General features: G+C 37.4%; 4 protein-coding genes across 5 annotated transcripts in view; all 4 read left to right on the top strand.

The window, feature by feature from the left end:
* The window catches only part of LOC145890420 (protein NLRC5-like), a 327,828-nt gene that overhangs the window by 27,078 nt on the left and 274,270 nt on the right, over positions 1-26,480 (top strand). The window lies entirely within an intron of this gene.
* On the top strand, positions 1,769-4,752 carry LOC145888975 (uncharacterized). The gene is made up of 3 exons (XM_082979842.1): positions 1,769-1,838; positions 4,034-4,290; positions 4,459-4,752. The coding sequence occupies exons 1-3, from the start codon at positions 1,769-1,771 to the stop codon at positions 4,750-4,752; spliced, it is 621 nt and encodes a 206-aa protein (XP_082835968.1).
* Positions 13,807-14,537, top strand: LOC145888976 (uncharacterized). The gene is made up of 2 exons (XM_082979843.1): positions 13,807-13,829; positions 13,889-14,537. The coding sequence occupies exons 1-2, from the start codon at positions 13,807-13,809 to the stop codon at positions 14,535-14,537; spliced, it is 672 nt and encodes a 223-aa protein (XP_082835969.1).
* Positions 15,471-25,923, top strand: LOC145888977 (uncharacterized). Its single transcript, XM_082979844.1, has 4 exons — positions 15,471-15,607; positions 24,718-24,822; positions 25,138-25,414; positions 25,918-25,923. Exons 1-4 carry the CDS (start codon positions 15,471-15,473, stop codon positions 25,921-25,923), a joined length of 525 nt encoding a protein of 174 aa, XP_082835970.1.

Raw genomic sequence — 26,480 nt, forward strand, 5'->3', positions numbered from 1 at the left:
GCATAGAAAGGCAGGACCTAACGCTCTGCCTTGCCTGCGTAGCCTTTGAACTTTATGGCCTTAATTCGGAAAATCCAGAAGGCCCAAATTGTATAAAATATAGATGCAAACTTACTGCAACCACGGAATAAATTTCATTACTTGGTCGAAAACCCCAGTAAATTGGAAAACTGGTTTTGACAAAGTGAAATACCCACAGCATATAATGATAATGTCGAGCAAGCTGAACTTTTTTACTATTTCGAAACCTTTCGATAAAAATTGTCGAAGTAATAATCCGAAACCTTCGAAACCTTGCGCGCTTCAATAAAAATTGACCTTTTTACTTTTACAACCCAGTAACAGCATATCATGGAGCCACATGTAAAATACGTATGTCATACCTAATTATAATTACTTATATTCTAAATTATTGGACACTATTTTGTAGACATTCCAAAAACAACTGACCAAAATACACTCAATTTGACGTTTCAATACGTTGAACTTCACATGGTAACGCAACCAATTATTTTGTTTCACTTTTAACGAAATATATATGAGAGGCAAATAAGAACTTTTCAACGAAACAATGTTGGTCTCTGTTTTTTTTATTGCGTAACGCATTGGGACCACGAGTTCTGATGGATTAAAAATTTCCTGGCCAGGACAGTTTACAGAACAACCCATGCAAAAGAGTGACGTCACATCTTGTAATAGCTTTTTACTTCAAAAGGTTCACAGGCCAAGGCATTGCAGCCAATGCTGGATCAGTCACTTTTCCCGACAAATAGAAGCGAGATCTAAAAAATCAAGCCACGGAGAGGGTTAAACTCAAGACCCTGGGCAAATCAGGCCAAACGCTCTACCAATTAAGCTACGAAAGCTAAGTTATTTTACGTGGTATATTGCGGCCAAGGTACACTGGTGCGCAAGCGCACAACTTGCCTGGCGATCTTCACATACGTAGGAGATCTCCACCACCGTAACCAGACAACGCAGAAGTGATACATTTCGCATAGCAAGGCACAATCGCCGCACAGCGCAGGCCCTTTATATTTGTACTTTTAATTTAGTTTTGCGAATAAACTGAGTTGAATTTGTGTAAGTGTAATCAACATATCAATCACAAGGTATTAAATATGATACTTTCACTAATATTAAAGTTGTTTTGTTTCCTATTTGTTTGTATGAAGTTTTTGCGCAAAGCAACAAAAAACAACGAAGAAGCAAATTATACTGTCATCGCTTAAATAAACGAAATGTAAAATTCTATGGACATTGCTATTCGAGTCAGAGGTAGGTCATTATTATATTATGCCTTGCATACCCAACCGTAATAAGTTGCACACATTTGCTGATAGTTTGTGGTATGTTGACATTGAGTAAAGTGCAAATATAAATTATTATCACAAAATGACATTTCAGAAAAAACATTAAAAAGCAAAAAAACAGTTTAGTATTTGTGCATGCATTACTGCGCAACATAATCAGACACAAAGTCGTCTGATAGTCACACCAGCTGCACTGATGAGATCTTTTAGGTCGAAACAGTGGCCATCTGTCTGCAGCTTACACAATAATCAACACGATTGATAATTTCCTGTCCAACATAGCAGCAACGATTGAGGGCAAACAGAACATCAAACTGTGTAAAAAGAGTTCACTCTCGACTGTTTTCACACATTAAAACCACGTTTACCAACAACATTTTGGGACTCCCATGGGCTCTATGTCGATGACATGTACGTCATCATAGCGAAAGACGAGGTCGCAGGGTTTCATAATCATGTCGAACAGTATCGAAACCACAATTAAGTTTACCCGAAAAACGCAACAAGACCAGATCATTCTTGGACGTAAATGTCACTGCACAACCAGACGGGAAATTCACCACCTCAATATTTTCAAGCCTGCACACACAAACCGCTACCTACAATACACCTCACAACATCCGAAACATCAAAAACTCATTGTAACAAAACCTTATATAACAGAATCGATTACACATAATGGCGATCCACACACTCGGAGGGCTGAACGCAAACACATTCGGAACGTCTTAAAACTAAACAAGTTCCACACTAACCTAAATCTCACACCCCACATACACAACAAACATACACAGTACTTTAGAAAACATGTTTCCCAAACCAAAAGACTGTAATTTCATGCTTCAAATTACCGGTGTGGTTCACTTAATACCTTGACTTGATTGCAACACAGTTTACATTGGCCAGACTAAACGTAATTTGACGTCTCGTATTAAGCAGCCGCAGGCAATATGGAACCCAATAAATCTGATCTATGTGCCCACATGCTTGACACCGACCACCGTATCAATTGGAAGGGGACAAAAGAATTGAAACAAGAAACAATTCTGGCAAAACGGTTGGTCGTGGAAAATTATTTTATTAATTCGCTTCCAGATATGTTGAATCGTTTTAATAGAAAATTACTTACGCCCGTGTTTCGCAATTTTGCCTGTAACCATTCTTGACTCTTGTTTCCCATGTTTGGCCGTTTGACCCGTGATTGATGTTGTCCTGCTGTGTTTTAGCTGTTGCGCCCCTATGTACTTTTTCGTCGCTAAATTACTTGCTCTTGGGTTTTCTACAGTGTTTGTTTTATTCTCTGAAGAAGTCTAGTCGTTGGTACAGGCGAAATCCGCACATATTTACATGGCGCTTCCACGTTAAACTTTCACATGGTAGCGCAACCAATTTTTTTTCAGTGTTAACGAAATGTATATGAGTGACAAATAAGGATTTTTCAACTAAAAAACCTCGGTCAATGTTTTGCTTATGGCGTAACACATTGGGCTCGCCTGTATGAGTGCTGATGGATTAACAATTTCCTTGCAAGCAAAGTTTATTTTACAACCCATGCAAAAGCGTGACGTCACATCTTATAATTGCCTTTTACTTCAATGACGTTTCAATGTCGTTTACCTACAATAAAAAAATTAAATATATGACATCTTCCCCACAATCACAGTATATTCCATACCTGACTATTGTGGTATTCTGGCTTACATACAAATGACTTTCCCGGCATCGCTCACGAAAAACTTTCAACTCATACAGTTTTCGAGTGAACTTATAATTTAGTTTTGTGGATAAACTGAGTTGAATTCGTGTAAGTGTAATCAATATATTAATCACAAGGTAATAAATATGATACTTTGACTTATCAAAGTTGTTTTGTTTCCTATTTGTTTGTATGACGTTTTTGCGCAAAACAACAAAAAACAACGAAAACACAAATTACTGCCATCGCTTACAAGTGAAATGAAATATTAAACAGCAAAAAACAGTTTGATGTTTGTCCATGCATTACTGCACAACATAATCAGACACGATTGATAATTTCCTGTCCAGCATAGCTGCAACGATTGTGGGCAAACAGAACGTCAAACTGTGTGAAAAGAGTTCACTCAACTGCGTGAACGAAAGGAAATCAGCTGTAAGTATCAAACTTGTTGAACAGAAAACAATTTACTTTGTTCCTGAGGCAACACAGAATTTCTGAAAACCACCTATAAATATTTTCAATTTGCTTGATATGTGAGATTAATCTACATTTAACTGCGTGTTATATAGTTTTGTGCACAAACAACAACAGTTATTGCAGTTTTGTACAGAAAAGAAGACCAACCGTTTAAAAAACTTAGATGTTATTGTGGTTTCTGAAACAAGAAAGACAGACAAAACAATAAACTAAAAAGATACCCCCAAAAAGCAGCAGAATATTCATACAGGATTTGTGTGTAGTTGTTGCGCCAAACAGGTAGTCATGAAATGTGATCAAGACGAAAGAGTACGGACACAAAGAGGAGAAAAACATTTCAAATGCACAATTTGCAAAAAATGTTTTAAAACTGCTACGGAAGTCAAAATCCACAGACGATTACATACTGGAGAGAAACCATACAAGTGCACATTTGGCGAAAAATTGTTCAGCCAAATTGGGAGTCGAAACGCACACGTACGATCACATACTGGAGAGAAACCTTACAAGTGCACGATTTGTTCAAGAGAATTTAGCATTGCAGCCAACCGAAAGAGGCATGAACGAATTCACACTGGAGAGAAGTCGTTTCGGTGCGATGTTTGCGAAAAATGTTTCAGAACTTCTACGGATGTCAAAATCCACAGACGAACTCATACTGGAGAAAAACCCTACAAGTGCACGATTTGCGAAAAACTATTCACTCAAAAAGGACATCTAGGAGTTCATCTTCAAATTCATACTGGAAAAAAGCCTTTTCGTTGCGATATTTGCGAAAAATGTTTTAGAACAAAGTCTGAGGTCAAAACCCATGGACGATCACATACTAGAGAGAAACCACACAAGTGCACATTTTGTTCAAGAGGATTTAGCAGTGCAGGCAGCCGAGACAGACACGTTCGAACTCATGCTGAAGAGAAGCCTTTTCGTTGCGATTTTTGCGAAAAATGTTTCAGAACGAAGGCTGAGGTCAAAACCCATGGACGATCACATACTAAAGAGAAACCACACAAGTGCACAATTTGTTCAAGAGGATTTAGCAATGTAAGCAACCAAAAGAGACACGTTCGAATTCATACTGGACAGAAACCTTTTCGTTGCGATATTTGTGAAAAATGTTTTAGATCAAAGTTTGAGGTCAAAATCCATGCACGATCACATACTGGAGAGAAACCATACAAGTGCAAACTTTGTTCAAAACTGTTCAGCAATATAAGCAATCGAAACAGGCACCTCCTTATTCACACAAGAAGAAGTCGTTGAAATAAATTTAATTGTCGGGAATACTAAAGATTGATCGAACAAGCAAATTTGAAGCAATGCAGTCGTCTCCATTACATAAATAAGTTGTGTAAAATTCTGTAAAAGTGTATGTTTTAATGTTGCTGTAAGAACTCTTGTCTTGTTTTCACCATGTTACGTACTGGAACATTCATAGACTTCAGTTCGTGTCGCTCACTGATACGTCAGGGCACGATTTTAAGTGTACCGCGGTATGCACAAGACAATATATTATTTCATTCTTCTGAAAAATCTGTCATCGTCACCGTTGGATAACTTGTTAGGATCTAAGTTTTTGAACAGATTAACCCGCTGTAAATTAATTTAGTTTAAGGACGAAATGTTTTTTAAAAACCACACTCTTATTGTAACGAGTGCCAGCTTCAATGCTCCTATGCAGTATTGTCTTGAAGTCACGTGCAAGATATTGTTCGGAGTAGTTCCCCTAGTGTTTTGTAGGCTTTTATGACAGAAATTATGAAGTTTTGTTTTACTTGTGATATCTTGGTGTTTGTAGATTTAAAGTTTTGCTATACTGGTGTAGATGTTAAATGTTATCCCCGTTGTTACCTTATCCATATCTCGGTGGAAAACAGTGCTGGAAGCTGCGACAGCATCTGCCAGTTTTTTTGTTAGCTGACTAAAGTTCCTTGCAAGACTTGAATGTTTTTTTATCGCACGACAATGGCAAATGATGTTGATTTTTCTTGAAGTTTTTGGTTTGACGATGTCCTTGATTATTTGGTAAGAACTATCGTCACTGCAAGTCAGAAGAATTTGTTCACTCCGTTAAGATAAAAACACTAACCAAATTGGTCACCAATGTGATTATGAATGAAACCTGGATCAATTTAAAACCAAAGGCCCCTGGCAGGCTGTCGATCGCTTCCCGTATCGATATAATTATATATTAAATTTCGCAAAGCAATCTGTGGACAGCTCAGATGAATTTTTTGCGTAGGTGCTTAACTTTTTCTTTCTGTGTTTCCTTTTTGGCAGTTGGAGAAACTGATGATGCTTTTTTAGGCGAAATAAATTTTTTTCATTGCAAAATCCATCTGAGCTGTCCACAGATTGCTTTGCGAAATTTAATATATAATTAACCAAATTGGTTTTAGTTATTTGGAAATGTTGTGAAAGCTCGTGCCAAATTCTTTGCTCCCTTGGCAATGCGGATGACAAGAGGTTAAAAGAAAAAGGTACTTGCCACGTAGACCTACATACCAGGTACGAAATCGTAAATTCAGCAGGACTGACACGTGAGCGCTCATTATACAAATAGTTTTTTGGTTTAAGTAATGACGAAACCCTTTGAGTTTTTAAGTGGGTGGTAATCACATAACCTCACATAACCCCCATGCTTCATGTAAACGTTGTCCCTAATCTTTAATGTTTGCGAAGTCAACTTCTCATATGACCCATGTCGTGATCTGCTATCGAGAATGTTTGGAATGTCTGAAACCTGTCATGAGTTGTTCTGGACTCCGGGAACAATTTGGTTCAAGTAATGACGAAACCCTTTGAGTTTTTAAGTGGGTGGTGATCACATAACCTGACATAAAGGCTAATGTACATCGTTTGCCACTTTAATATTAACCGACATACAATTCTTATCCGCGTATTTTTGTGGGAAACGGCAGCAAAACATTATACCACGTGTACCGCACAACAAAGAGCAAAATGTGAGCATTAAGTGGTTTCAAATCGGTAAATCTCCTTTGGTAAATTATTTTTAATGTAGGTCCTGGTTGATCATTTGCGTATGGCATTTTTTTTTACTGTGACTGAAAGTATAGCAGGAAACTAAATGGAACACAACAACAAAAAAGATGAGGAGTTGTATACGTTTCTTTCATGGCCCTTCTTCTAATACAACTTTTTAAAATGAGCTTGAATTTGGTCGACAGTGTTATCTTTTGTATCTGGCAAGTAAAAGAACTGAAACAGCAAATAGAGAATTGATGCTTCAATCCACATTACCATCGCGTAAGCTCCAAGACCATCCTGAAAAAGCACTTGATCGAAATTACTTTGGAAATTAATTATAATAGCTACTTTTTTTATAAAAACCGCGAAATACGATTAAAATCTTCATTAACTTGTACATCTTCGTGAAGCAGGAATAAAGTTTCTATTTTGAGCTGCGAGCAGGGCCACATGTTTCTAAGTAATGTCTCTTCGGTGCACTTTTGGGGTCTATACGAGGAGTTTGTTTGCTGATTAACCAAGCAAGACCTCAATGATTTGATAGATTGGCGAAGGTTTCAACACTGACAAAGACAACAAACTTTCATACATGTGCATTTTCCTACCCTAAACGCATTTATTGTTTTGTAACAGGTTGTTCTGTGAAAGTTTTTACGCAAACTCAAGCTTTGTGATTATCCACATCAACGTAATGCGATGAAATTCAGCAGTTGTGAAAAATGCATGGAGCAGGTTCTGATTTTGATGGATGAGAAATACAACAATTTTCACAACAAAGTTTCTAAACCTTTATCGCTAAAATAATTTGTCATTGATTGGTCAACAGAAACGTGTTGCCCTTTGCTTTTTGTGACTTGTTTGTTTTCATACCTCTAAACAAGGCGGGACAAAGCCGGTGGTCCAAGCCATGACCCATAATAGAGTTGACCCGAGGGCGATAACAGATGGTCTGGACGCTTCTGTGGTCAGTTCACCCAATAAAACCAACGATGTAAGCTGAATGCCAGCATAAAATCTACAGACAAGTTCCGGTCAAAATAAAAATCGGAAACTAAACCAGAGACAAAGTCTTACCCTACAAGATAAATGGCAATTGAAATCAAAGCAATATACGGCATGACGTTTTGGAGCTTGACCATAGACGTGAGTTATTTTGATAGAGACAAGATTTTGCTTAACTATATTACTATGTGTACAATTTTAAAACTTAAGCTACAGACAACGGTGTGTACACTGCAATATTTGACATATAATGTCACACCAGTGCAGCTTGTGACTGTTGGACTAGCTGGTACGCTAGTCAGGAACAGATTCTTACATTATGTGGCGGTACGGTCCGTTGAATACACGCAACTATATGTATTGAACAACAGAGACAAAGTGGAGGTACTACAGCTAAACTAAACTGCTTGGCAACCAATAGTGCTATTGGCTCGGGTGTCACACAAGTTTCAAAAGCATCTTACGCAAAAGTAAAATAATTGCACTTGCTTGCAATTAGTTCCGAAACTACGTACCCCAGAAAATACAAAGACCAATTGTGTTCCAACAACGCCGACATTAGAAGAAGTTACATGTTCCGGTTCTATGCCTGCACTTGGCAGTATTTGATCCGTGCAGAAAAGTAGGTGGTTTACTCCAGTCAACGCCAGATCGCCGTATATCACAGCCACGGCAATGAGTTGTCTCCTAGAAAAAAATGACTTGGGGATTTTCAATATTGTTTATATCGTGTGTTTGTTTAATAAAGACACCTGTATTGCTTTGTTGAAAACATTTTCTAAACACCAACCACTGTCGTACTTTTGTTGACTTCTTCTTTGATTTCGTTTAACTCCCGCTGAAGATCAGCCTATAAAATATATCAACATGTTGATGATATTTGTTTATTTAATTTTACTCCACCGACATCGTTTGTTGTCCTCATATTTTGAAGGGCTTTTAGAGCATCATTGTTTCTCCCTTCGCGTACAAGATATAAAGGAGTTTCAGGAATCCAAAACTTGCAATTAAGTACATGATTGAAGGGATGCAGGGAAAGGCAATGGCAACGGGCCAAAGAAGTTCGGTTCCAAGTACCTTCAAAAAAAATGTAAACCACAAATGCTTATACCAAATACTATACCTGCTTATACCAAATACTATAGTCTATTGTTTGCTGCAGACCATTGATATACTATAACTTTTCTGTCTGTACAGTTATATCTCATCATCGGTACCAGTAACAGTACGTGTTTTATTTGCTTGAGAATTCATATTAATAATAAAATTTACCTTTGCTACTTTACTTTATGAATTGCCTCACAAACAATATTCATTGCAATAAGAATGGCTGCTAGACAACTAAAACCTTTTCAAAGATAAATGTAGATTCATACAAACGAGTTTTGTTGTTTATAAAAAAAACACATTTTTTTACCTTTGGGTGGGTTAACACAGGCCCACACAACGGTCCAAACGATATGGCAATAGAACCAGTGCTTTGCCAAACTGTCTGACTGCTTCTACTGCTCATCTCAACCACCATCAATGGAACGAGACCTAAAATAAATTTGTTAACATCGAAATGATTATGGAGCAAATTATATCGAAATAAACAATAGAAACTTAATCTTTCTTGTCCGAGCAATGATGGTGGTTAAAATTTTTCCATGAGAGGAACTTACTGTAATAAATTCCTTTTGGAAACCAATTACAAATCTTCCAATAATTACGGCATCATACGATCCAGAAAAGCCACCGGCGAGAGCAATGGTTAGACAACCCAGTATGTTTAGAATATGGGATAACTGAAGATAGTTTTTCCTTGAAAAGAAATTTAGCATCAGCTTCAATGTGATTCCGCCAAGAAAAGCTCCGGCAATCATCATCGACATTGCAAGTGAAAGTAAAAGCAACCAATAAGTAAGTAAAACGCAGTAAGTAAAACACCTTTTTCTGGCAGTTAAACGCCGGAGCGAGCCTGGAAATACCAATTGTTTGATGAGTTTTTGTCATAAATTTTACTTACATGCAGTTGTTCACTTCATATTGTAATTTTATTACAACCAGAAAAAGGTGTTGCGCACTTCGAAGGCAAATTATATATCATTTTCAAAGTAACATGACCTTTTAAGCCTTTTTTAAAATAACAAAAACAAGCTTACTTGATACGACGCATTGTAAACATTCCTTAAAACCGGAATTACAGGTCCCATCATTGTGTGATGTAACGCTAGATTGTAAAAAGATAGCGAACTGCTCATAAAAAGTGCCGGGTGGCCACCTACCGTCATATGTTACCTGTCGCAACCCATCACCTCCCAGTTCGACTGGCGATATACGGTGATATTTCCTGAGGAGATCACCTTTAACATGGGCGCCCGACTTGCTGACCTTTATGGCTTTGTCTGTGCCCATGCCATTTTATTTCTGTTGTATATTGTTCACTATTTTACATTTTATTTTGTACGCTTGAGCAGTCGCACTTGTATTTCAGATGTGTGATGCGCTGATTGGTTGAGTTGCTGGCGGGGGAAATAATCGTGTAGTGGTGAAAACAGACTGTTTGTTGAGCGCTGTGGTCTCGTATATGAAGACTTATACGATGGAGTGCAGTATTATGTGGTGTAAACGTAACACAAACGTTTTCAAAGCGTTTTTTCATCATTTTTAGACTTTAAATGTACTAGAGTCCGTTTTTTAAATAAAAGTAGACACCTTGACCGCGCGGTTTCAGGTCGTTGTGGTACACCGTTAGTGCAGGGTAACCTTGACCTTTACCAAGTTGACGTTGGCGACTCTCTTTAAAATCGCAGTTCGGGTTGAGTAAACTGTTTGTTTAGACCCCTAATAACTCGCCAACTTTTTTTTTCCTAGAAATCAGAGCAAATGAAAGACGCTGAAGACTATATATTAAGGTTTTCATTGCAATGCTACAACCATTTTCTGCATGCATTGCTGTACATAATATTTAATTTATCCACAGTCATCACATTGAAAAAATAAACCTCCATTTTTGTGCACAAATATGTAAAATAGTGCAAATACGTAAAGAACGATTAATAAAACCAGAGGAAGAAAAGATCATGTGTCTAAGCTGAGTTGCATGATGTTATGTTCAATATACATTTAAAAGCCAAACAAAAAATGCTCAATAGTTATTTAAAGAAGACTTACAATATGGCTTTAGCAAAAACAAATACACTTTGAGCAATTGTATATTAAATTTCACAAAGCGCAATCTGTGGACAGCTCAGAGGGATTTTTTAATGAGAAAAATATATTTCGCCTAAAAAGGCATCATCAGTTTCTCCAACTGCCAAACAGGAAAAACAGAAAGGATAAAGTTAATATCCCTAACGCAAAAAGTTACGAAAAAAAAAGTATAAAAATATTCGGTTTTCAAGCAATGACTAAGAAATAATAAAAGTATGAATTAATTGCATGGGTTTAAACCCGTCTGTACTCGTGTACTATCAAAACCACTGGCACTGACACCGAGTAAGCACACGAACAAACAGAAGCAACTGAATGAAAAACAGAAAAAAGTTGAAGGGAAATGGACGTCGCGAACTGCAGGCATTTGGGCCTGTGGGCGAACAGATGTGACCGATAAGACTCGTTGAATGATAAAATTGATAAAAACAGGTTAACGACAAACAACACAAAAACATCAACCCGTTACAATGCAAACATAAACCTGCGGGCGGGAAATAGTGAACCAAGCTATTTGCATGATGGTGTTACCATGGTTTGCACATTGATTTGTGCCCGTATTCTGTGCAACCATAAGTCCTCATACAGGTCCAAACACCCTACAGGTGGTTCTGCACGAACGTCACGTCATAGCAACTTTTTCGCTAAGGTTTCGCTATGTTTGTTCAGGTAGTGGTTACCTAGCGCCGTAGCATCGCTATCTAACGAGCACTCGAACTGGTACCAAGTAGACCTGTGGGCATTCCAGTTGGTGGAAAACTTGTTTTTTGTCTGCCCAACATACTGGGCTCCGCATGTTTTGCACGAGGCCACATATATCCCATAGTCGCGGCATGTTAATCTCTGACGCAACATTAATGTGCCTTTGGGAGTACACAGGAAGGTAGTCGTTGGTACCATGGGCTCGTGGTTACCATGGTGCCCACACAGCGCACAGTGGCCACAAGGCGCCGATTGGCAAGTGTCCAGAGGCTTGGTGTGATGGACAAGCTGCTTGTAATGACATACTTTCTTAAACATCGTTGGTCCTCTCCGATAAACGATAGAAGCATTGGCCTGCGGGCTTAATTCCTTAGGCAAAAGACGCAGAATAGGAATGCTGTTGCCCAGATGAGTTTGTGCCTTGGAAACGAGTCTACCGACTTGTTGTGGAAAAATCTAGTCGTCCAAGTGCTGGATTTTGCCAACATATCGCAAGTCATCCTCACCGGAATATATCGCAAGTCATCCTCACTGGATTTCACAGCTTTATCTTTCAGCCACAATAATAGGGCCTTTTTGTAGCCGCTATCCTTCACGTTTAAGCGCCGCATCCGTATGGCTTCAGAAAACACAATTGATTTAACAACATCGGATCGGATGGTGAGAACGCCCATAAGAAAACAACGGTCAACTGCTGTGGGCTTAGTGTAATTGGTGGTTTTGAAGCCCGCCAGTGAGACGGTGTCGATGATGTGACAAACATCGAGAAATTCAAAACCAGTGCATGGCTTAGCAGTTGTGGCTTGGCGGGAAAGTTACTTCCAAGCCTGCGTTACAAAAGCATTCCACCAACTTATGTTGTGTAGCATTAGTGGTTTTAACATCAAGCGACACCCATTTAATGTCATCACTAAACCTTTTAAATATGTACGCAAGTTTTCCTGTAACCATTCTTCACCCTTGTTTCCCATGTTTGGCCGTTTGACCGGTGATTCATTAATGTCCAGCTGTGTTTTAGCTGTTGCGCCCCTTTGTACTTTTTCGTTGCTAAATTACTTGCCCTTGGGTTTGCTATAGTGTTTGTTTTATTCTCTGAAGAAGTCTAGTCGTTGGTACAGGCGAAATCCGCACATATTTTCATGGCGCTTTCCACATTAAACTTTAACATGGTTGCGCAACCAATTATTTTTTCACTATTAACGAAATGTGTATGAGTGACAAATAAGGATTTTTCAACTGAAAAACCTCGGTCAATGTTTTGCTCATGGCGTAACACATTGGGCTCGCCTGTATGAGTGCTGATGGATTAACAATTTCCTGGCCAGCAAAGTTTATTTAACAGCCCATGCAAACGCGTGACGTCACACCTTGTAATTGCTTTTTCCTTCAATGACGTTTCAATGTCGTTTACCTTCAATTAAAAAATGAAATATATGAGATCTTCCCCACAATCACAGTTTATTCCATACCATACTATTGTGGTATTCTGGCTTACATACAAATGGCTTTCCCGGCATCGCTCAAGAAAAACATTCGACCCATACAGTTTCTGAGTGAACTTTTAATTTAGTTTCGCGGATAAACCGAGTTGAATTTGTGTAAGTGTAATCAATATATCAATCATAAGGTAATAAATACGACACTTTAAATTTTATCAAAGTTGTTTTGTTTCCTATTTGTTTGCATGACGTTTTTTCGCAAAGCAAAATAAAACAACGAAGATGCAATTGCTGTCATTACTTACAAGTGAAACAAAAATATTGAAAAGCAAAAAAACAGTTCAGTATTTGTGCATGCATTACTGCGCAACATAATCAGACACGATTAATAATTTCCTGACCAGCACAGCAGCAACGATTGTGGGCAAACAGAACGTCAAACTGTGTGAAAACGGTTCACGAAACTGGGTGAACGAAAGGAAATCAGCTGTAAGTAACAAACTTGTCATACAGAATACAATTGACTTGGTTCCTGAGGCAACACAGAATTTCTACAAAGAAACGACTTATAAATATTTTCAATTTGCGAGATATGTGAGATTAATCTACATTTAACTGCGTGTTATATTGTTTTGCGTACAAACAACAACAGTTATCACAGTTTTGTACAGAAAAGACGACCAAGCTAATCAAAAACTTAGATATTACTGTGGTTTCTGAAACAAGAAAGACAGACAAAACAATAAACCAAAAAGGAACCCAAAAAAGCAGTGGAATATTCATACAGGGTTTGTGTATAGTTGTTGTGCCAAACAGTTGGTCATGAAAAGTGATCAAGACGAAAGAGTACGGACACAAAGCGGAGAAAAACATTTCAAATGCACAATTTGCGAAAAATGTTTCAGAACTGCTACGGAAGTCAAAAGCCACAGACGAACTCATACTGGAGAGAAACCCTACAAGTGCACATTTTGTTCAAATAGATTTAGCAATGCAGGCAACCGAAATAGGCATGTACGAATTCATACTGGAGAGAAGACTTTTCGGTGCAAATTTTGCGAAAAATGTTTCAGAACTTCTACGGATGTCAAAATCCACAGACGAACTCATACTGGAGAAAAACCCTACAAGTGCACGATTTGCGAAAAACTATTTGCTCAAAGAGGAAATCTAAGCGCTCATCTTCGAATTCATTCTGGAGAGAAGCCTTTTCGGTGCGACATTTGCGAAAAATATTTTAGAACAGAGTCTGACGTCAAAATCCATGGACGAACTCATAATGGAGAAAAACCCTACAAGTGCACGATTTGCGAAAAACTATTCGCTCAAAAAGGAAATCTAAGCGCTCATCTTCGAATTCATACTGGAGAGAAGCCTTTTCGGTGCGACATTTGCGAAAAATATTTTAGAACAGAGTCTGACGTCAAAATCCATGGACGATCACATACTGGAGAGAAACCATACAAGTGCACATTTTGTTCAAGAGGATTTAGCAATGTAAGCAACCAAAAGAGACACATTCGAATTCATACTGGACAGAAGCCTTTTCGATGCGATATTTGTGAAAAATCTTTCACAACAAAGTTTGAGGTCAAAATCCATAGACGATCACATACTGAAGAGAAACCATACAAGTGCACATTTTGTTCAAAAATGTTTAGCAATTTAAGCAATCGAAACAAGCACCTACTTATTCATACTAAAAAGAAGCCGTTCAAATGATATAATTATTCAGGAATCCTGAAGATCGAACAAACAGATTTGATCACGAACGCAGTCGTCTCCATTATTTTCTCATGCACATAAATGAGATGTCTATATTTGTGTCACAATGTATTTTGCATTTAGCTCTAATACATTTTGTCTTGTTTTTACCATGTTACGTACTGGAACTTTCATAGACTTCAGTTTGTGCCGCACATAGATATGTCACGTCACGATTTCAAGTGTACCGCGGTATGCACAACACCTGACAATATATTATTTCATTCTTCTAAAAAATTTGTCATTGCCTCTGTTAGGACTAATCCAATAATCTTCATCATTAAATCCCATAATTTTTCAACTAAACGATATAACTGTTTTTAAAAAGTCTGCAGCATCCAACATCCAACAAGCACACCGCGCACCGCGCACCGCGCACCGCGCACCGCACACCGCATCGATTAGTAATTCATCATAATTCCTGGTGGTCAAAATCCTTTTTTCAGTTTATAGTATTATCAGAAAAGAAAACAGTAAAGCGACGCTTTTAGGGCTCGAAGGTTCGTTAAAGAAATTTGCACGATTTAAAAGGAGTACAGACACTTACACTTCAATCATAGCTCTAAAAACCATATGATTCTTCCAAAAGGTTTGAGGTTACCTCCCCATTTCAAGACAAGACAGGCATTTGAAATTATGAGAAAGTGTGGTTGGCAATTGCTAAAATGCTGCATAGGAAATTTATAGATAGTTTGGATTAAAATCATTTCTTCGCGTGTCTTAAAAAAGCTGAAAAATCAGTGTTGGAAAAGGGACAAAATTTTGCCCGCCATTGATTTGCTCTGCGCCTTTGAAGCCGCTCTTCAACGCTTCGACGTAGATAAACAAGCAGATACCGACCATGTTCGTAGCAAAATTTCTAAATTTAAAAAAGCCAAATTACCACCTTGAATGGGAAGAATCGGAGGCTACAAGAATTTAAAGAGTGACATCAACATATCCAAGGCAGCAGACAAAAAACACTGGGACTCCTATGCTCCCTATGTCGATGACACGTACGTCATCATAGCGAAAGACGAGGTCACAGGGTATCATAATCATGTCGAACCATTTCGAACCCACAATTAAGTTTTAGAGACACACCACAAGACCAGCATTTATCATTCTTGGACGTAAATGTCACTGCACAACCACACGGGAAATTCACCACCTCAATTTTTTCAAGCCTGCACACACAAACCGCTACTTACAATACACCTCACTCTATCCGAAACATCAAAAACACACTGTGGCCAGAACCTTATATACAGAACGATTACACATATTGGCGATCCACACACTCGGAGAGTTGAAAGCAAATACATTCGCAACGTCTTAAAACTAAACAAGTTCCACACTAACCTAAGTCGCACACCCCACATAAACATACACAGCATTTACTAACATACCATATGTACAAAGAGTTTCTGAGCGGATTTCAAGAATACTTAACCCCACTGAAGTAAAAGTGGCGACGAAACCGTTATGTATTTTACAAAACATGCCTCCCAAATCAAAATACTGTGATTCCATGCCTTAAATGACTGGCGGTTTACTAAATGCCTTACCTTGATTGCAACACAGTTTACATTGGCTAAATCTATTTTGACGTACCTTATTAAGCAGCCGTAGCCAATATGGAACCCAATAACTCTACTCTATGTGCCCACATGCTTGAAACTGACCACCGTATTAATTATAAGGAAGCAAAAGAATTGAAACAAGAAACAATTTTGGCAAACGGTTGGTCGTGGAAAATTATTTTATAATCCTGACGTGTTAAATCGTATTGATAGAAAAGTGCTTTCGCCCGTGTTCCGCAATTTCGCCCGTAACCATTCTTGACTCTTGTTTCCCATGTTTGGCCGTTTGAACCGTAATTGATTTATGTCCAGCTTTGTTTTAGCTGTTGCGCCCCTTTGTACTTTTACGTCGCTAAATTACTTGCCTTTTGGTTCTCTACTGTGTTTGTTTTATTCTCTGATGAATTCTAGTCGTTCGCACAGACGAAACGTCACAAAATACAATCTGTTTCAACAAAAAGTGTGTATTTGTTGTTTTTTATCAGAAGAACTTCAGATTTGAATTTCACGAAGAATTTTGTGTAAAGTTCCTGAAGAAATAATACTTCCATATATCCTCTTTACGCAATAGTTTCTGACAGAATAATGAAAAATCCAAGTGAAATTTGTACTTGAACCGAGTAATCCTGCCGTAAGACAACATTTCATCTAATGTTCTCATAAAGTATGATGTGGTAGCGCTTTGTTGTTTTCTTACATTGTGCTTAAAACTGGAGCAAAATGCATTTATTATTTTGCCCAGGTTGAGAACCTACGTAATAGATAGAAATATAATTACGTAATAGATAACGTAAGCCCTTTACATGGGCAGATGAATTTTGATCTAATTCGGATAAAAAAACATCTGCACATATTTAAATAGCGCTTTCCACAATAAACATTTACATGGTAACGCGACCAATTGTTTATTTCAATGTTAACGAAATGTATATGAGTGGCAAATAAGGAATTTTTATTTCAAAAACGTGAATGTTTTACTCATGGAGTAACACATTGGGCTCGCCTGTATGAGTGCTGATGGATTAACAATTTCCTGGCCAGCAAAGTTTATTTAACAACCTCTGCAAAAGCGTGACGTCACAAATTGCGATTGCTTTTTGCTTACGACGTTACAATGTCGTTTAACTACAATAAAAAATGAAATATATGAGATCTTCCCCATAATCACAGTTTATTCCAAACCTGATTATTGTGGTATTCTGGCTTACATACAAATAACTTTCCCGGCATCGCTCACGAAAAACACACGACTCATACAGTTTGTGCATACATTACTGCGCAACATAACCAGACACAATTAATAATTTCCTGTCCAGCATAGCAGCAACGATTGTGGGCAAACAGAAAGTCAAACTGTGTGAAAAAGTTCACTCAACTGCGTGAACGAAAGAAAATCAGCTGTGAGTACCAAGCTTGTTGAACAGAATACAATTTACTTGGTTCCTGAGGCAACAAAGATTTCTGAAAGGAAACGACTTATAAATATATTCAATTTGCGAGATATGTGAGATTAATCTACATTCAACTGCGTGTTATATTGTTTTGTGCTCAAACAACAACAGTTATTACAGTTTAATGCAGAAAAGACGACCAACCTAACAAAAACTTACATAATATTGTGGTTTCTGAAACAAGGAATCCAGATAAAACATTAAACCAAAAAGGAACCCAAAAGAGCAGCGGCATATTCATACGGGGTTTGTGGATAGTTGTTGCACCAAACAGTTAGTCATGAAAAGTAATCAAGACGAAAGAGTACGAACACCAAGTGGAGAAAATCATTTCAAATGCACAATTTGCGAAAAATGTTTCAGAACTTCTACGGAAGTCAAAATCCACAGTCGAACTCATACAGGAGAGAAACCCTACAAGTGCACATTTTGTTCAAAAGGATTTAGCAGTGTATGCAGCCGAAAGAGGCATGTTAGAATTCACACTAGAGAGAAGTCATTTCGGTGCAATAATTGCGAAAAATGTTTAAGAAATGCTACGGAAGTCAAAATCCACAGACGAACTCATACTGGAGAAATATGCCTATATATATAACATGCCTGGCAGCAAAACCAACATAATATGATAACAGTCTAAACAAACAGCTTTCCCAAACCGAACTGCGATTTTACGCAGGGTCGCCAACCTCAACTTAGGAAAACGTCCAGGTTACCATACACTAACCGCCCATACGTAAAACCCAGGACCGCACAAGGGGTTACTATTATATTTAAAAGGAAGGACACTAATCGCAGAGTCTTAAATGTCTCTACACACAAGAATACATCAGCGTATCAAAAATCCTCCAACAAACAACCGCCATCATATGAGATCTGCATGGTTTTGCCACTGACTTCGCCCGCCGTCATTCAGCTGGTACTTGGGCGTATAACAATAAACCTTAAATGAGGATAATACATAGAATGAAAGTGGGAAATAAACTACAAAAATATTTGTAAATCAAAGTGAATACTGAGGTAAAGTGAATATAAAGATATGCAAACAAAATGAGCAAAAAATAAAACTACAAGTCGTTTACAACTAAACGTTAAATGATAAAAAAATTGTGGTACTAATCAGGCAAAAATTGTCTGTAAAGTGGTAATTTCTAAATTCTCAAATTTTAAAATTATAAATGCAAAATACAAATAGGGTATTGTACCAATCTAGTTTCTTTGCGATGATTGGTATTTCAGTTGTCAACGTTTACACCGGTTATTTTGTAGTATTGTACTAGTTCCTTTGTAGCCGTGACTTACCTTAATATCGAAATGTTGAAAGACTATTGTTTATGGCCACCTACATAAGCGATTCTGAAAATTTTTTGCTAAACGAATTTTGAGCACTTATTTTGTTCTCCAGCGTACATTGCATTTGTAAATTTAGAGTTTACTACACCAGCTTTAAAAGAAGTCATTTGGGAAATTGGAAAAATACCGGCGTTAAAAACTGGCGAATTTGGTCTGGCAAAACCCATTCGTTAAAACGGGACCCTACTTGACCCGTGATCGATGTTGTCCAGTTGTGTTTTAGCTGTTGCGCCCCTTTTGTTACGTAGCACATTGGGCTCGCCTGTACGAGTGCTGATGGATTAACAATTTCCTGGCCAGCAAAGTTTATTTAACAACCCATGCAAATGCGTGACGTCATATCTTGTAATTGGTCTTTACTTCAATGACGTTTCAATGTCGTTTACCAACAATATAAAAAAATGAAAAAGATGAGATCTTCCCCACAATCACAGTTTATTCCATACAGGATTACTGTGGTATTCTGGCTTACATACAAATAACTTTCCCGGTATCGCTCACGAAAAACACACGACTCATACAGTTTACGAGTGTACATTTAACTTAGTTTTGCAGATAAACTGAGCTGAATTTGTGTAAGTGTAATCAATATATCAATCACAAGGTATTAAATATGATGCTTTCACTAATATCAAAGTTGTTTTGTTTCGTATTTGTTTGTATGAAGTTTATGTGCAAAACAACACAAATCAACGAAGATGCAATTACTGTCATCGCTTACAAGTGAAATAAAATATCAAAAAGCACAAAACAATTTACTATTTCTTCATGCATTACTGCGCAAGACAATCCGACACAATTGATAATTTCCTGTGGGCAAACAGAACGTCAAACTGTGTGAAAAGAGTTCACGAAACTGCGTGAACGAAACGAAATCAGCTGTGAGTAACAAACTTGTTGAACAGAATACAATTTACTTGGTTCATGAGGCAACACAGAATTTAAAAAAGAAACCAATTATAAATATTTTCAATTTGCGATATATGTGAGATTAATTTACATTTAACTGCGTGTCATGTTGTTTTGTGCACAAACAACAAAAGTTATTAAAGTTTAATGCAGAAAAGACGACCAACCTAACAAAAACTTACATATTATTGTGGTTTCTGAAACAAGGAATCCAGATAAAACATTAAACCAAAAAGGAACCCAAAAGAGCAGCGGCATATTCATACGGGGTTTGTGGATAGTTGTTGCACCAAACAGTTAGTCATGAGAAGTGATCAAGACGAAAGAGTACGAACACCAAGTGGAGAAAAACATTTTAAATGCACAATTTGCGAAAAATGTTTCAGAACTTCTACGGAAGTCAAAATCCACAGTCGAACTCATACAGGAGAGAAACCCTACAAGTGCACATTTTGTTCAAAAGGATTTAGCAGTGTATGCAGCCGAAAGAGGCATGTTAGAATTCACACTAGAGAGAAGTCATTTCGGTGCAATAATTGCGAAAAATGTTTAAGAAATGCTACGGAAGTCAAAATCCAGACGAACTCATACTGGAAAAATATGCCTATATATATAACATGCCTGGCAGCAAAACCAACATAATATGATAACAGTCTAAACAAACAGCTTTCCCAAACCGAACTGCGATTTTGCGCAGGGTCGCCAACCTCAACTTGGGAAAACGTCCAAGTTACCCTGCACTAACCGCCCATAGGTAAAACCCAGGACCGCACAAGGGGTTACTATTATATTTAAAAGGAAGGACACTAATCGCAGAGTCTCAAATGTCTCTACACATAAGAATACATCAGCGTATCAAAAATCCTCCAACAAACAACCGCCATCATATGAGATCTGCATGGTTTTGCCACTGACTTCGCCCGCCGTCATTCAGCTGGTACTTGGGCGTATAACAATAAACCTTAAATGAGGATAATACATAGAATGAAAGTGGGAAATAAACAACAAAAATATTTGCAAATCAAAGTGAATACTGAGGTAAAGTGAATATAAAGATATGCAAACAAAATGAGCAAAAAATAAAACTACAAGTCGTTTACAACTAAACGTTAAATGATAAAAAAATTGTGGTACTAATCAGGCAAAAATTGTCTGTAAAGTGGTAATTTCTAAATTCTCAAATTTTAAAATTATAAATGCAAAATACAAATAGGGTATTGTACCAATCTAGTTTCTTTGCGATGATTGGTATTTCAGTTGTCAACGTTTGCACCGGTTATTTTGTAGTATTGTACTAGTTCCTTTGTAGCCGTGACTTACCTTAATATCGAAATGTTGAAAGACTATTGTTTATGGCCACCTACATAAGCGATTCTGAAAATTTTTTGCTAAACGAATTTTGAGCACTTTATTTTGTTCTTCAGCATACATTGCATTTGTAATTTTACAGCTTACTACACCAGATTTAAAAGAAGTCATTTGGGAAATTGGAAAAATACCGGCGTTAAAAACTGGCGAATTTGGTCTGGCAAAACCCATTCGTTAAAACGGGACCCTACTTTGGGGGAGATGGTAACCTGATTTACAATACAAAAAGGATCCGTGCAGGTTTTTTCGGCAAAATATTCAACAATTGTCTCTTTTATTAAACAACTTTTTTATTGTTAGTAATATCAACTTTTTGCAAAAAAAAACTTAGAATGACACACTTCATTTGAAATGGATGCATTCTGTACTAAAATAATCAGGTTTTGAAATGATATCCTGTGTTCATAAACAAGTTTGTTCTTTTGCCGTTAAATGATCGTTTATTTTTACTAGATTCGAGCAAATCCTCGAAACAAAATAGCTGTCATCAAAACGGATATTTTATGAAAAATATGAAATTTTAGTGAGGTTTCAAATTTCTTTCAGAGAAAAACAGTTATTTTGTTGTTGTGCCCGGCTTTTAAAGTTAATTTTTTTCTGTTCTTTTTAGCTTTTTTCCCATTTCTTTTTTTGGCGAAACTGCTGTATCACATGCCACGCTGTAAGCCAGTTTACGTGCCGTGACTTTATTAAGTCCAAATGACTAGCAGCAATATTATGCTGGAAACCATCAGGTGTAGAGGACAAGTTTTATTTCGAAAGGAAATTTACACGAAGTTCTTTATGTCATTTTTAGTGATTTAGGCACCATGTAGCTGCTTCCGATCTTTCTAAGCTTAAGAACATATAGGTATTATTAGTGCATGAGTACATTCTATGAAACTTAATTTACGAGTTTAAATAGATTTGTTAACTTAATGGCCTTTAGAAGTAATACCATGCATTCGCATAGCAAGGCCGGATCGCAACACCGCGCAGGCCCTTTAACGACCTTAGTTCTCGTCGGAGCGAGATCTGAAAAATCAAGCTCCTGGTAAGTTTTGAACTCACGACCCTGGGCAAACCAAGCCTTACACTCTGCCTTGGGTGCGTATAGCCTTTGAATTTTATGGTATTAATTCAGAAAATCCAGAACGCCCAAATTGTACAAAATTTAAAGTATAGATGTAACCTTACTGTGAGTAGGTGAACGATACTGCAACTACAGAATAAATTTCATTACTTGGTCGAAAACCGGTAAATTTGAAAACTGGTTTTTACAAAGTGAAATACCCACAGCATATAATGATAATGTCGACCAAGCTGTACTTTTTCACTACCTCGAAACATTCGAAACCTTGTGTGTTTCGAAACAAATTGTCAAAGTAATATTTCCTTTCGACTTTCACAATCCAGTAACAGCATATGAAGGAACCACATAAAAAATACGTATGTCACAAAACCTTATCCAAATTATAATTACTAATACAGACCTATTTATTGGACACTATTTTTGAGACATTTCAAAAACCACAGACCAAAATACACGTAATCCCACGTTTCCACGTTGAACTTCACATGGTAACGTAACCAATTACTTTGTTTCACTTTTAACGAAATATATATGAGAGGCAAATAAGAACTTTTCAACTAAACACTGTTGGTCTCTGTTTTTTTTATTGCGTAACGCATTGGGATCGCCTGCACGAGTTCTGATGGATTAACAATTTCCTGGCTAGCAAAGTTTACTTAACAACCCATGCAAAGGCATGACGTCACATCTTGTAATTGCTTGTTACTTCATGAGGATCACAGGCCAAAGCATTACAACCTAGCTGGATCAGTCACTTTTCCTGACAAATAGAAACGAGGTCTTAAAAAACATGTTACGGTGAGGTTTAAACTCGCGACCCTGGGCACATCAGGCAAAACGCTCTACCAATTGAGCTACGAAAGCTAAGTTATTCAATGTAGTATATATTATGACCACGGTACACTGATGCGCAAGTGCACAAATTGCCAGGCGACCTTTACACACGTAGGGGATCTCCACCACCGTAATTAGACAACGCAGAAGTAAATAAAGTAATAACAAGGCAGGATCGCCCCACAGCGCAGGCCCTTTATATTTGTACTTTTAATTTAGTTTTGCGGATAAACTGAGTTAAATTTGTGTAAGTGTAATCAATATATCAATCACAAGGTAATCAATATGACACTTTGACTTATCAAAGTTGTTTTGTTTCCTATTTGTTTGTATGAAGTTTTGGCGCAAAGCAACATAAAACAACGAAATGCAATTACTGTCATCGCTTAAATAAACGAAATGTAAAATTCTATGGACATTGCTATTCGAGTCAGTTGTAGGACATTATTATATTATGCCTTGCATAACCAACCGAAATAAGTTGCTCACATTTGCTGTTAGTTTGTGGTATGTTGACATTGAGTAAAGTGCAAATATAAATTATTATTACAAAATGACATTTCAGGAAAAACATTAAAAAGCAAAAAACAGTTTAGTATTTGTGCATGCATTACTGCGCAACATAATCAGACACAAAGTCGTCTGATAGTCACACCAGCTGCACTGATGAGACCTTTTAGGTCGAAACAGTGGCCATCTGTCTGCAGCTTACACAATGATCAACACGATTGATAATTTCCTGTCCAACATACCAGCAACGATTGTGGGCAAACAGAACGTCAAACTGTGTGAAAAGAGTTCACTCAACTGCGTGAACGAAAGGAAATCAGCTGTAAGTAACAAACTTGTTGAACAGAATACAATTTACTTGGTTCAGGCAACACAGAATTTCTACAAGAAAACCATTAAAAAATATTTTCGAGACATGTGAGATTAATCTACATTCAACCGCGGGTTATATAGTCATATAGTTATATTGGTTTCTGAAACAAGAAAGACAGACAAAACAATCAACCAAAAAGGAACTCAAACGAGCAGCAGAATATTCATACAGGGTTTGTGTATAGTTGTTGCGCCAAACAGTTGGTCATGAAAATTGATCAAGACGAAAGAGTACAGACACAAAGAGGAGAAAAACATTTCAAATGCACAATTTGCGAAAAATGTTTCAAAACTGCTACGGAAGTCAAAATCCACACTCGAACTCATACTGGAGAAAAACCTTACAAGTGCAAATTTTGTTCAAAAGGATTCAGCAATATATCTAATCGAAACCGGCACCTTCTGATTCATACTGGAGAAAAAACTTTTCGGTGCACATTTTGCGAAAAACGTTTCAGAACTTCTACGGAAATCAAAATCCACAGACGAACTCATACCGGAGAAAAACCTTACAAATGCACAAATTGCAAAAAGTGTTTCAGAATTGCTACGGAAGTCAAAATCCACAGTCGAACTCATACTGGAGAAAAACCCTACAAGTGCACAATTTGCGAAAAGTGTTTCAGAACTGCTTCGGAAGTCAAAATCCACAGTCGAACTCATACTGGAGAAAAACCCTACAAGTGCACGATTTGCGAAAAATGTTTCAGAACTACTACGGCAGTCAAAATCCACAGTCGGACTCATACTGGAGAGAAACCCTACAAGTGCACGATTTGCGAAAAAGTATTCCGCATTATAGCTCATCGAAACCAGCACCTTCTGATTCATACTGGAGAAAAACCCTACAAGTGCGCAGTTTGCGAAAAATGTTTCAGAACTGCTACGGAAGTAAAAATCCACAGACGAACTCATACTGGAGAGAAACCATACAACTGCACAGTTTGCGAAAAATGTTTCAGGACTGCTTCAAAAGTGAAAATCCACAGTCGAACTCATACTGGAGAGAAACCCTACAAGTGCACATTTTGTTCAAAAGGATTTAGCAATGCAGGCAACCGAAATAGGCACGGTAGAATTCACACTGGAGAGAAATCGTTTCGGTGCGATATTTGCGAAAAATGTTTCAGAACTTCTGCGGAAGTCAAAAGCCACCGTCAAACTCATACTGGAGAAAAACCCTACAAGTGCTCAATTTGCGAAAAATCATTCGCTCGAAAAGGATATCTAAGCACTCATCTTCGAATTCATACTGGAGAGAAGCCTTTTCGGTGCGATATTTGCGAAAAATCTTTTGGAACAAAGTCTGAGGTCAAAACCCATAGACGATCACATACTGGAGAGAAACCATACAAGTGCACATTTTGCGAAAAATTGTTCAGCCAAATTTGGAGTCGAAACGCACACGTACGAACTCATACTGGAGAGAAACCTTACAAGTGCACAATTTGTTCAAAAGTATTCAGCATTATAACTAATAGAAACAAACACCTTCTAATTCATACTGGAGAGAAACCTTACAAGTGCACAATTTGTTCAAGAGGATTTAGCAATGCAGGCAACCGAGACAGACACGTTCGAATTCATACTGGAGAGAAGCCTTTTCGGTGCGACATTTGTGAAAAATGTTTCATAACGAAGTATGAGGTCAAAATCCATAGACGAACTCATACTGGAGAGAAACCATACAAGTGCACATTTTGTTCACAACGTTTCGGCAGTGCGAGCAATCGAAACAGACACCTCCTTATTCACACTAAAAATAAGTCGTGGAAATAAATTAAATTGTCAGGAATCCTGAGGATCGATCGAACAAAGAGATTTTATCACGAACGGAGACGCCCCCATTACTTTATCATCCACATAAATAAGTTGTTCAAATTTGTGTAAAGGTGTATTTTTGCATTTAGCTCTAATAAATTTTGTCTTGTTTTCACCATGTTACGTACTGGAACATTCGTAGACTTAAGTTCTTTCATGTGTACCGCGGTATGCACAACACCAGACTATATATTATTTTATTCTTCTAAATTTGTCATCGAGTCGTTTAACAGATTAACCTGTCGTAAATTTGGAGTAGTTCCCCAAGTGTAGGCATTTCGGGCAGAAATTATGATGTTTTGTATTACTTGTGATATCTTGGTGTTTGTGGACTTAAAGTTTTGCTGTAACGGTGTAGATGTTAAATGTCATCCCCTTAACAGGAAATATATAATCTGTTATGACCAAGGTGCCAAATGGAATGTTTAAAGTTCTTATATCAGTATATTTCCCTAAAATATCGTTTGTACGTAAGAACTTGAGAAATGCGGAAATAAAAAAATCACAAGAACTTTTCTTCCTGTGATTTTATTTATTCTTCTTTGGGCATTTGCTCTATTTTACATATCTGTGCATAAGTTTCTCAATTGAAGGGAAAAAATGGTATAATCCAAATGCTGTAAGCAACGGCAGCATTGAAACATGTTGAATA

Source organism: Ascidia mentula, chromosome 2 (genome assembly GCF_947561715.1).
Source record: "Ascidia mentula chromosome 2, kaAscMent1.1, whole genome shotgun sequence".
NCBI classification, from domain to species: Eukaryota; Metazoa; Chordata; class Ascidiacea; order Phlebobranchia; family Ascidiidae; genus Ascidia; species Ascidia mentula.

Bases quoted from the DNA above. Each gene is read 5' to 3' on its own strand.
- LOC145888975 (XM_082979842.1), top strand. From the start codon at position 1,769: ATGTCGAACAGTATCGAAACCACAATTAAGTTTACCCGAAAAACGCAA. The intron at 1,839-4,033 runs GTAAATGTCACT...TTAGCATTGCAG, and splicing joins AGACCAGATCATTCTTGGAC to CCAACCGAAAGAGGCATGAA. The intron at 4,291-4,458 runs GTCAAAACCCAT...ACGAAGGCTGAG, and splicing joins GTTTTAGAACAAAGTCTGAG to GTCAAAACCCATGGACGATC.
- LOC145888976 (XM_082979843.1), top strand. From the start codon at position 13,807: ATGCAGGCAACCGAAATAGGCAT. The intron at 13,830-13,888 runs GTACGAATTCAT...AAAATGTTTCAG, and splicing joins CAGGCAACCGAAATAGGCAT to AACTTCTACGGATGTCAAAA.
- LOC145888977 (XM_082979844.1), top strand. From the start codon at position 15,471: ATGGGAAGAATCGGAGGCTACAAGAATTTAAAGAGTGACATCAACATA. The intron at 15,608-24,717 runs GTATCATAATCA...AAAATGTTTCAG, and splicing joins GCGAAAGACGAGGTCACAGG to AACTACTACGGCAGTCAAAA. The intron at 24,823-25,137 runs GCACCTTCTGAT...AAAATGTTTCAG, and splicing joins ATTATAGCTCATCGAAACCA to AACTTCTGCGGAAGTCAAAA.